The 13,108-nt window shown below is 35.9% G+C and overlaps 1 protein-coding gene across 2 annotated transcripts in view; it reads left to right on the forward strand.

Moving 5' to 3' along the window:
* The window catches only part of IntS4 (integrator complex subunit 4), a 37,420-nt gene that overhangs the window by 12,852 nt on the left and 11,460 nt on the right, over window positions 1-13,108 (forward strand). For both annotated transcript variants that reach the window (XM_089234766.1, XM_089234767.1), the window contains exons 7-14: window positions 390-507; window positions 1,404-1,475; window positions 4,260-4,434; window positions 4,767-4,972; window positions 8,843-8,985; window positions 10,132-10,247; window positions 10,383-10,516; window positions 12,313-12,458. In XM_089234766.1, coding sequence (XP_089090892.1) covers window positions 390-507; window positions 1,404-1,475; window positions 4,260-4,434; window positions 4,767-4,972; window positions 8,843-8,985; window positions 10,132-10,247; window positions 10,383-10,516; window positions 12,313-12,458 — 1,110 coding nt within the window. The remainder of the gene's footprint in view (window positions 1-389; window positions 508-1,403; window positions 1,476-4,259; window positions 4,435-4,766; window positions 4,973-8,842; window positions 8,986-10,131; window positions 10,248-10,382; window positions 10,517-12,312; window positions 12,459-13,108) is intronic.

The raw sequence follows: 13,108 nt of genomic DNA on the forward strand, positions 1-13,108 counted from the left end.
GACCCATATCAATTATGTACCCACATCTAAGTTGGGTTAGACAAGCATTTTGCGGGGACAAAATGTGTTTTAACCCTATTTATCTTGTTTTTTCTTAACTTTCCTCCATTCTGTGAATTAAATATCTCGGTGAATATTGCACTGAGAAACATGGAATTTTCGTTGTCATCAGGAGCGACAGCGCAACAAATTTGTAATGGGGTTTTTGAGCACAGGGTGTCTCTATAAAAAGTTAATTTTTTTTATTTGAATAACTAAAAAACCACTTGCAATATGAATGATGTATCTGATGTCCACAAGTTATTTGGATATTTTTAATAAAAAAAAGGGTGAGTTTTTTTATTACTTATCAAACTATAAACTAATATTTTTCCCCTCCATTTTCATAGTTTGGTTACTGTTGATGACAATGAACAAATCAGGCTGGCAGATGATGCATTTGCAAAGATTTGCGATATGATCAATGATTCTGCTTGGCATGTCAGAGTTCTTGCTGCTTCGTTGCTGGTAAGGGACTTTATTATATCCTTTTAATCTAGTGGTTCCCAAACTGTTCGCTGTTGATCACTGGTGCTATGTGATCAGCTACTGGGAACGCTGTGACAACTTCCCACAGAGTAGATTTACTGATTCAATGACATGATAGTTCACAAAAATGTGTACTTGATTTCCTTGCTTTACACATAAATTGTTTAGGAATTTAAATTACTACTGTTTTTTTATTTAACCTATCCATCCACACAACAACTTAGATAAGCCAATTTTTTGACTTGAAAAGATTTGATTTAACAATCAAAGAGGTTTGGTTTGATTCTCTTTGATCTAAAAGGCATGGACTCTGAAAAAAATTTGGATTCACAGATGGCACCATAGGCAGAAAAAGGTTGGGAAACACACTGCCTTAAGTTGTTTTTTTCTGTTTTCCATCTTTAATATGTGAATTTGAGTCTGTCTCCTGTTCAAAAAGTCTCTCTGCATAGAGCAAGGAAACCTTCAGTGTCGTCTTTATGCTCCAGCCCACTCAGGCACGGTCTGGGGCCTCATGAAAACAAAATCTGATTAAAAATATTGACAGCGAGCATGTGAAATTAATGGACAGACACGTTTCCAGGTAGGGGAAACATGTCAGCATGTCTGCTAGCATAGGAAGGGATCCCTAATTCTTTTGGACAAATCAAAGAATTCACTATTTTGTAGAGATTTCATCAGGGAAAAAATACATAACACCTATGAAAATTTGCTAGCGTCTTATTGTTATTATTTTTTTATTTTTTTGTCGAGCCTTAGTATAAATGATGTTTCCATCCACTGAAGGAGTATCCAGTGTTTATGTGTGAGTGAAAGTTCAATAGAATAATGTAGTTTATGATTGCTTATACTTCATGATCTTATATATATTTCAGGGAAACTTCAAAGAGGTGAGCATAGGCTTCTTGGAGCAGACTCTGGATAAGAAGCTTATGTCCAACTTGCGGGTTAGTACTTGATTATGAAAATTATTTTTCATCATTATTGTTATTGAGTGTAATTATTCTTTATTTTTGCACTTCCCCTCATAAATATTTATTTTTTTAAAGTTACCTACTATAACAAGGGTTCTCAAATTTTTCAGTAGTGAGTATCATACTTCTGTGCTGTCGTGTGTACTCATATCGCGAAGACCTAGTTTTAAACCCCCTCTGGCTGCACAGCAGTGGTTGGCTAAAGTCGGTCTTGTGCATATGTCCAACTTCAAAACTTGAATGCGAGCCAGTTTTCCTATATTAAAAACACTCTCCACAGAGAGCGAGTAGCCCTTCAATATGATACTTACACAAACACAAAAATTTGGGTAATTGTCATTTCCACTTCTTATATGGAAGCCATTAGAACACAAAGCATGCATAATTCTGATGACAAACACTTCAGGACCGCACACACATAAGCTGGTACAAGCTTCTCAAATGGTAGGGGGCAAACACCTAAGAGTGTATATAGTGATTGGGGGGGGGGGGAAGTGAATGTCCATCTCTGCCCTTCCGCCTATAGCAATAATACAATTTTGTTATTGAAGGGGGCTTGTGCAGGGTAATATTTTTCAGGCATGTAAATTTTTGCCCTGGTATATGTACACTGCTGGCCACCCAAATTGCAACACCAAGAAAGACAAGAGATATCACAACAATATTTATTTTGTAGATAACATGTTGACCAAGCATCAAATGATTAAATTTATAGACTTCTGTGAAGTGTGGTTCCTGCCAAAATCAGTAGCCAGAGTAGCCGCCATTGTTGGAGATCACCGCTGCCACACGCCTCGGCATTGATTCAAAGAGACTTTGGATGTGTTCTTGGGGTACAGCAGACCAAGCAGCTTCCACGCGTTGCCAAAGTTGATCTGGTGTGGCAGCTGGGGATGTAATCTGGGTCAATCGTTGAGCAACCATGGACCACATGTTTTCTATCGGCGAAAGATCCAGAGAGCGAGCTGGCCAGGGAAGCAATTCAATCTGGCGATTGACGAAGAACCTTTGGACAATGCGTGCCACGTGTGGTCGCGCATTATGCTGTTGAAATATGGCTGTGGGCAAGCCCTGAAGGTAAGGAAGGACAACTGGCTCCAACACCTCAGAGATGTAGCGCTGGCTTTTTAAAGTACCGGCAATGCATACTAGAGGAGTGCGTCTCCACGGTGTCTCCAGACTCGAATCCGACCATCGTGGTGTTGCAGACAGAAGCGTGACTCGTCAGTAAAGACAATTTCATTCCATTGTGCAGTCCACATCCTTCTTTCATCGCACCATTGGCGGCGGAGACGTCTGTGGCTCTGCGTCAAGGGTAGACGAAGCAATGGACGTCTTGCGGACAGACCACTCTGCTGTAAACTGCGTCGAATGGTATGCGCAGACACTGGATGATGGGGTACAGACTGAATGTGCTGTGCTATGGTTTGTGATATGGCTGAGCGATCCGTCACTGCCATACGCACATTACGCCTGTCATCACGTGAAGTGGTGCACTGAGGTGGATGCGATCGAACACGTCGGTCCGTCGTACCCTCCTGCATCCAACGATCACATATCCGCATTACAGTTGTTTGGTTTCGTCCAACACGACTACCGATTTCCCTGAAAGATAATCCACAATCTTGGTAGGCCACTATCCTTCCTCTGTCGAACTCAAACACTTGATCAAAAGATGATCGCTGTTTTCTATGAGGCATAATTTATCGTTTTTTTTAAAAAACCACAAGAAAAACACAATTGCCATACTTCAAATCGTCGAAATCTCCAAGCCTTAAATAGCGCTTTGAAGTGCCGCCACAGGCACACGTGATGTGCGTCTGCGCTGAAATTCTAATCATTTGCATATCTCACCTCCGCTAATGCATGTTGTAAATTTCATATTATTTTCATGTTTCCTTCAGGGTGTTGCATTTACGGTGGCCAGCAGTGTATAATAATATGTTAAATAATACATGATTTATAGGAAGAATTAGTTGTGTCTATATCACAATTTCACATGCTTCTAATGGCCACTGGCATATACAGGATCCACCCTTGGAGTGGGCACAAGTCATCTCTTCCAAAGAGACCTAGAGTTACTGATATTCAAAAACCATTTTAAATTAACAGAAGTTGATTAAAGATAACAGAAAAAGTACTTTCTTCTGATATTTTAATTTTTCACGAAAATATTTTAAAATACAACCACATTCGAATCCACTTATAATGAAAACAGTTACTACGATGTACAGGTTATAACTAATTTTTTCCTGTCCTAGTCAACCAAAGGGGGGGGAGTACCTCCTTCCCCCTTTTTAGTCATAATTTTTCTAATTTTTTTTAGTTAACAAAGGTTGGCAATGCCATTGGGAGCTGGAATGCACACTTTGATAATCACTGGCTTATAGTATATGAGTATATGCTATAATATTTTATTCATTTTTTGTAATATTTTATTCAAATGTAGATGAATATTTTAATTTTTATTGTAATTGAATTTCAAGTCTGTCCAAGACCATCTATCCCATCCTCATCACAATCAGCCCACTGCTAGCCCATTGATTCATCTTGTGGAGCTCGAATATTTACTGTGTATCGGTTATAAAAAATATTGGATTAAATGTTTTTGAAGTTCCTGTGTGACTTCGTTACATCTGGGCTCAACTGTATTTGTATTCCTCCCCCATGCTTTTCTGCTAATAATTATATGTATTGCTATATTTGTTTTGTCTTTGAAACTTTTTGAGCAGTTAAATTTTTGTTCCCCTCTTAAAGAGGAAGCGAACTGCTCATGAACGGCAAAAAGAGATATATAAAAGAGGAGAGTGGTCCAGAGGAAAGAAATACTCTCAAGATCTACCAAAGGAAGAGATAGATGTTGATAGCGTGAATTTGATGAACTCTGGTGCTTGTGGTGCTTTCATCCATGGTCTCGAAGACGAATATCTTGGTATGTTTCATTGTTTTCCCATGGACATATCATTTAATTATCGAAAGTTCATACAAAATATTAAATTTGAGCTTTTTTTTTCTTTGTTTAGTAATTGGTATTTACCAAGAGTAAATTGCAATTATTACGTATCACGTTTCAATAAGAATCTTCACAGTTTCAAACCGTGCTTTCAGATATTGCAAACAAATTTTGGGGGCCTCTTATATATCTTTTGAATCTGAATTTATAGGAAAACAGCCAACCCATACAGAATTTTATGCAGGTGGGTTCTAATGTCATTTATATTGTGAAATGTTCATCTTTTTTTTCTCCCAACATATTTATAACAGAAGTGAGAAGTGCCACCCTGGACTCGCTCTGCGCTCTTGCTGTACAGTTTCCATCATTTGCTACATTATCATTGGACTTCATGGTCGACATGTTCAATGATGAAATCGATGAAGTGCGACTCAAAGCAGTTCATTGCCTGCAAAAGATCAGCCACCATATAATATTGAGAGAAGATCAATCTGATACCATTCTAGCTGTTCTAGAGGTAATTGTGACTCTGATTGAATTGTCTGATTTTTTATTTTGTTTTTATTTTACAGTGAAGTTCCTATATAACAATACTCAAGGGACCAGAGAAAAGTATCATTACGCAGACTTTATAGTTATAGATAAAATATGTTAAGATAAAATTAAATTTATAGTTGTAGATAAAATATGTCACTTCCCATACTTAATATATACAAAGTATGGGAAGTGTGTCAGGACCATAGAATAATATTATTGTTACACAAGTAGATGCTGTTACACACAGTGAGGCAGATGGCAGCATTACATCGAAACAAACCTCACGTCACAACACGTGCACACACATTCCAGCATGTACCAAGTCTTTAGAAATTCCATAGAGGAATATGTACAGGTGCATGTACGGGGTTAAGTAGTAATAGTAGTACTAGATGCTGCTTATTGAAATCACAGATATTATCATTCAGGTATTGTTATAACTTTTGCAACGTAGGAACGGACCAATATCATAACATGGGAAAAATAAATTTTCAGTTATCAGGCCTCGGTTTATGTTATGATTTTTTCCCATCAGAATTTTTTTCCCCACATTTGAAACTAAAGTTGAAACAGACTTATTTTTTTCTCTGTAAGTTATTGCTATCCGCCTGCAAGATAAGGTTAGAAAGGTGTATTCTTCCCGCCCTCCCTCATTGCCAAATATTTCTGTACTCTTTTCACGATGTCCTCAGGCTATAGTAGTTGCTATGATTCATGTATGTGGAAAGCTGCTTTTGCTAAAAATTCTGTATAGAAAAAAAAAGAAAAACCTTCAGGTCTTAATCAGTTTCCTTGAGTTGTCCAGATTCAGAGTTTCCACCTGAGAAGCTTTCCTCAAGGAATTTACGGAACATGCAGTCAAGTGTCCATACTTGGGACAATTTTGAATTTTGATCTGAAAAATCAATCCCTCAATGAAACATTGAAATTTTTAAAAAAAATACCCATTCTGAAGGGTTTTCCAGGCTCTTTGTACTGATAATTTGGAAATTCCAGGTTACATTTAGTACCTAAAAAATAAATAAAATTATATTTGTCCCAAGTTAAGGTATTGATACCCTAACTTTTCATGTGCTGTCACATATTTAAGCTCCTTAGTTTTAACTTAGAACAGGAGAAGTCCTAAGGTAATAGTAGACTGAAAACAGTTCAGAAAATCATTTATTCATCAAAACTAACGTTGCAACCTTCATGACAAAATCACGGAGTAAGTTCCTGGTAACAAAATATCACACATCAAAGCACACCTTCAAAAAAGGGACAAATGAACTTAGGAAGTTGAAAACTCTTGAAAAACTAGAAAAACATTAATGTGTGTAGCGACTTTGGCTGATGCGAACAAACAAAACATTGAAATGTTTGAATAACTAGAGGACGAAAGTGTAGGGATCTCTGTGGACACTAATTAAAATGAAAAAAAAAAGTGAATTTCTTTCACAGTTCTTTTTATCTTTTGAAACTTATCAACATCAGGAAATGAGAACACATCGGTTTCACCCATGTAAGTTCTCATAAAACGAATTAAGAACAGCTGCCCATAGGAATTAGCATGAAAGAACTAGATTATACACAATGTACCGTATGTAAACTTTCCAAAACATAATAACAATGCATTTTCTAACTTAGGACAACAGTGCCTAACATGGGACAGTGTCCTAAGTTTGGAAAAAACTTGATTTTTTTTCTACTTGTGGATAATGGCAGTAAAAAAATTGAATTGGCATTCTATATGGGTGACCTTACCTAACATTGCCTTAAATCAGAGAAACGCCCCTGTGTCTAAATGTAACTCTGGTGCAAACCTTAGTAGTTTGCTAAAAAAACTTTTAAATTTCTTTCAAACCTTCTCTATTTTCTGGAAAACATGGAAAAAAATTTTTCCTCAACTGAAACATATTCTATACAGATAAAACTATCATGAAATGTTAACACAACAACAAACAAACATGATGACTTGCTTTAAATGTGTACTGCAACTACCATCAGGACTACCCACACATTAAAACAAAAAAAACCCATATCGTCCCAAGTAAGGCCGCTGTCCCAAGTATGAGCACTTGACACTGCCATACATTTAAAAAAGCATATCACAATTCAAAAAACATCGAACAGTTACATTCTAACTCTTCACAATGGCTGAATAGAAAGAAGTGCAAGATTTTAGCTTAAAGGGTGGGAAAACAGCATAATTGAATATTTCGCAATCAGTTTTGTACAGAAAAAAAACAGTTGTCCCATTTTCATATGTTCTGTTCAACTAACGGGACTAAGACTATGTAGGACAGGGTATTTAACGTATGGCCCACAGCCTTCATGGCTCCCTTCAAGCTCTTTATCGTGGCTTGTGGACCAATTCAGAAAATAGCTACAAACATTGAAAGACAAATTTTTTTTTAATAATTTGATGAGAGAGCCCCCCCCCCCCCACCCCCCGATGGTAGATGTCTTCCAGTTTTCATCAGTATTGTTATGCATTTGATAAAGTATGCGGTTATTATAGTACATAATAGTTTGAGATTTCATAATTATTATGAATAGAAATTCATGATTAATGCAAAAAATAATTTGAAGAATTAAAGGAAAAAACAGTGAATGTGGGAAAACAATTCCAGAATCACTGAAAATAATAATTTTAAAGTTATTTAAATAATTCCAGAATAAATAAAATAATTGATCTATCAAAAACTGTCTCAGGATTGGTCAAAGAAATAATTTCAGAATAAATCAAAGTCTTCAGTTAAAGGGTTTGGACAAATAAGGGTCTATGTTACATTTTTACGAAATCAGTTTTTTCACTGAATAATGTTCCATATAGCTTCCATTACAGGTTCCTTGAGTTCTTGCAGAAACCAACATATTTTTTGTGTTACTATGCCATTTTAAACAGCTGCAATTTTGAGTTCTATAGTTGGAACAACAGTCTGTTTCCATTGTGTCTCAGTTGCCTTCCCAGATTAAAAAACATTCCATGTTACTCTCAAGTGAAAAAAAATTCCCTTTTTCAGCGATAACTTCAATTATGTCTCCTGTAAAGTTTGAAAAAAAATGACATAAACCATGTCTGATCCCTTCAATTATTTGAGGGGCCCCGTGAAACTTGGGTACCTATTGGTTTACTTTTCTATCATTCAGTCGTTTTGAGTCTGAATTCTATCTTAGAATTCTAAATACAACTTGGTGACCCACAGGTTTCGTGAAACACTCCAGTTTGGCCCACAATGTCTGAAGACCTTAATGTAAGAAGTTAGAAAGTTTACTAGCCCACCTCCTATTGACAAACATGTCTTTACTCAGTTCATTGTGTCCTAATCGGGCCGTATCAGATGCAATGATCCATGTACATATGATGCTGCTTTTACAATGACCTTTCTGTAGTGAAAGCAAATAAATGTAAGATTAAAAAACACTGAGTTAAAACAAATAAGTTTCTTTCAGTTTTCCAGATTTAGTTTCCACCTGAAATACTTTCTCAAGGAATATATGGAACATACCGTACATTGAAAAAAGGTACATACCATAGTTCGTGGAATAGTTACATTCTAAATGCTCACACTGGCTAAATAAAAAAAATGAAGGATTTTAGCTTAAAGGGGAGGGGGTGAGAGAATCCCATTTTAAAACAATGTGGAAAAAAACTGAGTTGCCCTGTTTAACCAAACAGGACATATGTCATCACATTGGCTTCTGGGTTTCTTTCATATTAATCGACTATTTTTTATCAGAAACCCTGAGGTTCAAATGTGATTACGTTCAGCAGTGTCATAAGGGTATCATTAGTGTACAAGAATTTTGCAGCACTTGTTCCTGTTTTCAAACTTTTAATGAAAATTAATTTTTTTTTCCCTCTCAGGATTATTCTATGGATATCAGAGAGGCCGTTCATGAAATGTTGGGTCTTTGCAAACTTGCTACCAAAGATTGTCTTAAAACGACCATAAAAAGATTATTGGAAAATTTGAAACGTTATCCTCAAGACAAGCGTTCCATTTGGAGGTGAGGAAAAGTTATTTAATTATTATTATTGAAATAATATTACACTAAGTAATGTAAAGAAAGAATTTTTATGTATTAGTTGTCGCATTTGTGAAATTTTTGGGTATTTTCATACCTATTTGTGTATTATACATGTTGCAGCGAAAGTCCAAAGTGTTGCCACTTTGCAAATTGGCTAAGAGTTTTGACCAAAGTCTGATTTTCAGAAATGAATAGGGATCTTTCTGGCTTTGGCCCACCAATTTCCAAAGTGGCTGGAGATCCCTGGCCAAAGTTTAATGTGCTGATGTAAAATAGTCTGGTAGGCACCAAATCCATTTTTTTCATCGCCACCATGTAATATATGGCTATACATAGTAGTGTTATTGGATTAGCTCCATGTGACGGAGAAAAAAGAGAAATTTGAGCAACAAAACTATTTATATATAATACACTGAAGTGCCAGAAAAACTGGTACGCCCACCTAATATTGTCTAGGTCCCACTCAAGCACTTAGAATTGCTGCAACACGACGTGGCAAGGACTCAACTAATGTGTGAAGGTATCCTGAAGGCGGGGTGTAAAATTTACTAGGATGTGGCCAATATGGGCTATGGTTGAGAAACACTGCTATATCACCATGGAATTTCACTGGTGATAGACGTGCATAAATGATCAGTGGGGCTAACATTTTAAGCAGGGGGATGTTGTCCATTAGTTTATGCTGTTCTCTTCCGATTTTTTTTCCAATGTTAGAATTCAAATATAAAGTAAGTATTACAAAAAACTCAGGGTGTCCTCAAAAGTTAATTTTATATTTTATTAACTATACAACCCTTTGCATCATGAATGACGTATCTGAGTTCTACACGTTCTTCGGATACCTTTTCTAATTGAAAGTCTGCCTCTAGGATCAAGGGTTCACCAATAAAATGCAGCAAGGGGAATTATGGAATCACCCTGTATACAGTGGATCACGCTTATGACTTTCCCAATTAGAATGTTTTCCCCTTTGGTACAACTTATTTTTGTGGTCTCTTGACTTACTAATACTTCTCGAGAGATTTCCCATTAGATTTTCCCGCTTACAGTGTTTTTTCCGTGACTTTTTTGAAAAGCATTATTATGTTTAAATGTTAAAAGTGTTCCCATTTTGCTTCATTCCAGATGTTTCATGAAAATAGGGTCTGCACATCCGTATATAATTTTGAGTCTTGTTCCAGAACTGCTTAATATTCACCCATACTTCGATATGCCAGAACAAAATATTGAAGATCCTGCATGTATCCTTTTACTTTATCATTGCAATATGCAAATGATGACTGTTTTTTCATATCAATTGCAAGATTTCTGCTATAATTGTTTCTTTTCTCATCACAGGTTCTTACATTTTATATATTCTTTAACTAAACATGAAGATACTTGCAGTTTGATCTTGGTATTCAATGCTGCTGTACATTGTCCAGAAATTGTAAACATGTTCAACAACGTGATCCTCAAACATTATTCTTACCTGAAGGATAGTTTACCTCAGTTGGTTCCTACACTCAAGGTTTGTGCTATATACAGTAGAACTGCTGCTAATCTGATCTAATTGAGACCTTTCAGATTAACGAAATATTTGGATCACTGGAGAGTTTATCTTTTTAACGTAATTTTTGTTTTAATAACGTGAATTTCGGTGGATATCTTCATCCTCTTATCCCAGGACAGGGCTGTAGGATATGTAGTGCAGGACAATTAGTAGTAGGACAATATGTAGGACAGGGCTGGATGAATACCAGGCACCAGGTTTACCGAAAAATTGCTATTGATGCCTAAAAAAATATTTTTTTTTAGTTAAAAAATTTTTGGTGCCTTAAAAATTGTACCTGCATCTAGATTTCTTTTAGATTTGCCCGTCCCTGGTATAGAATGAGATTATAGTCAACAGAACACAATGCCCATCTTGCTTCCTTTATAAAAAATGCAGTGCATGTGTGGTATTACCCCGGATTTACACAATATGTGGGACTGACAATAACCACATAAGTTGAGGTGCAATTTTACATACAAAGGAATATAAATATTAGTTAATTGGGATTAAATTTTAGGAAAAACGCTTATCTCTTTTGGTGAAAATTACAATAAAAAGCAGTTATTCTTGCACTATGTCCTAAATGAGCAATGAAAAGTTGTTTTGATTATGGCTTCATAAAATCTGAATTGCCTCGTGGCTGTAATCAGGTCCATAACCCTTACAGTTGCAATCTCGAGATATCCCGGGTTCTCAAAACCCTGTCACATCAACAATCTTGAAATATCTCGGGTTCTTAAAACTCTGTCAAAGCGACACCCCCTGAGCCCACAAACCGTTTTTTCTTCTCCTGTAACATGATAACATGTTTTTCTTCTTGCCTTACCCCCTCCCCCATCGGGAGTACAGAAAGGATGTTCTTCCTTTCCCTTCAAGTTTGTATGCAATTATGCTTACAATATAAACTAAATTGCATGCTGAAAACGATAGTTTTTTCTTTTTTAAAGTCCAATTTCCAGAAATCCGTACAAACAAACAACACTTCAATCGTTTTTCAAAGAACTTTAGTTTCAGAGACGAAAAAACACTTTTACTAGTGAGTAACACAAAAAAACCTGTTTTCTGCCAAAAATGGGTTTTTGAGCAGTTCAGAGCAGTGGGTCTGGACCTGGCTTCATTTGCATAGACAGTGTGCTGTTGAGCTCGTGGAACTTATTTCAGAAAGAATGTTTCGTTATAGGTGCCGTAGGAGCTCTGGTACAAAGAAAGCGGGAGTTAGGGTCTAGGATTGCTATACTTTCTTTATATATGACCCCCAAGGGTGCAGGCAGAGTGGGATTACATTGAATAAAAGTTGCTTGGTGAGGGGGGTGCTCATAAGGCCTTAACCCCCTAGGTTCTAGTGCCTATGGGCTTGTTGCATTTAAATGAAATTTCAATTAAAATTTTAAAAAATAATAGAATCAATTTTTTTTCCAACTATGATTATGTTGTCGGTGGGGGGGGAGTACCTCCCATGGCATCAACATTAATCATTATTGAAAGGCTTCATGCCAATGTTGGCATGTATAGGTCCAATATTTATAAACATTGCAATCTGTTATAAACAATATTTTTAATATTTTAACATGCATTCCAGGTTCACTGAGACAGAAAATAATTTGTTATAGTCGATACTCTGTGATATCCAATTTTCTTATAAGCGACTATATTCTTTTTGAAAATTTATTGATTATTAAACTAAGTTTTTTACAATTTGTATCTGTGTTGATTCTGAAGTGTTTTTCTATCAATTTTGTTTTCAACAAGCGTTATTCGATATTCACTTTCAGTTGAAAAATCAGCCAATCGCAAATCTCAGTGATGATTCATGTGATGATCTGTCTAGGGATTTCTTACACAAGGTTCTTGAAAGAGCTGCAGCCGCTGAACATCGCAATCCGGTTGCAAGGCAGAAGCTGTTAGAGATATCTATTCAGTATGCTTTGTTTCAATATCACATTGTGATCCATTTTGTTTTTGATTTCATTTGACTGTTACGAGATTTTAAAAATTTTGCTGCACCAAACATACCAAATAATAGTAAAAAGTTATGTGTTCACAAGTGATGTTATGTACAGGGTGGTTATAATTAAACTGACTACTCAGACCTATATAGAGAGCTCGTTCTGGGGTGACATATTTCATTGAAACTTTTTCTCCCTCTATTCTTACCGTTATCTTTTTATAGCTGTTTTTTTTATCCACTCTTGTTGATGTACTTTCTTTCATAAAAATTTTAAAAATCAATGTTGGAGTGTGTTGGGGGAAAAAGGGAGGTTTATCAAGGATCACTGAATACATTCAACACATTAATATTACACATTTTATTGAACAAATTAGTTTTTTTCTCTACATTACATACTTTACCAGAAATTTGATAGAATTCAAACATTCATACTTTATTTCACGAATTTAGAAATCATGCTGATATGAGATACATGCAATAATTAATTTTATTATATTTGTTTTGTTTGTTTTTTTTTCACCAGTTTTCACAAAATTTTTTGTTGTAGTTAATGTCATCTTATAAATTTTTTTTTAACTCACGAGATCAGGGGAAATTAATTCTTCAAAACAGCCTTTTTA

The sequence above is a fragment of the Pholcus phalangioides genome, unplaced genomic scaffold (genome assembly GCF_987345545.1).
Source record: "Pholcus phalangioides strain wild (caught in Gottingen) unplaced genomic scaffold, Ppha-v1.0 ptg000008l_1, whole genome shotgun sequence".
NCBI lineage: Eukaryota > Metazoa > Arthropoda > Arachnida > Araneae > Pholcidae > Pholcus > Pholcus phalangioides.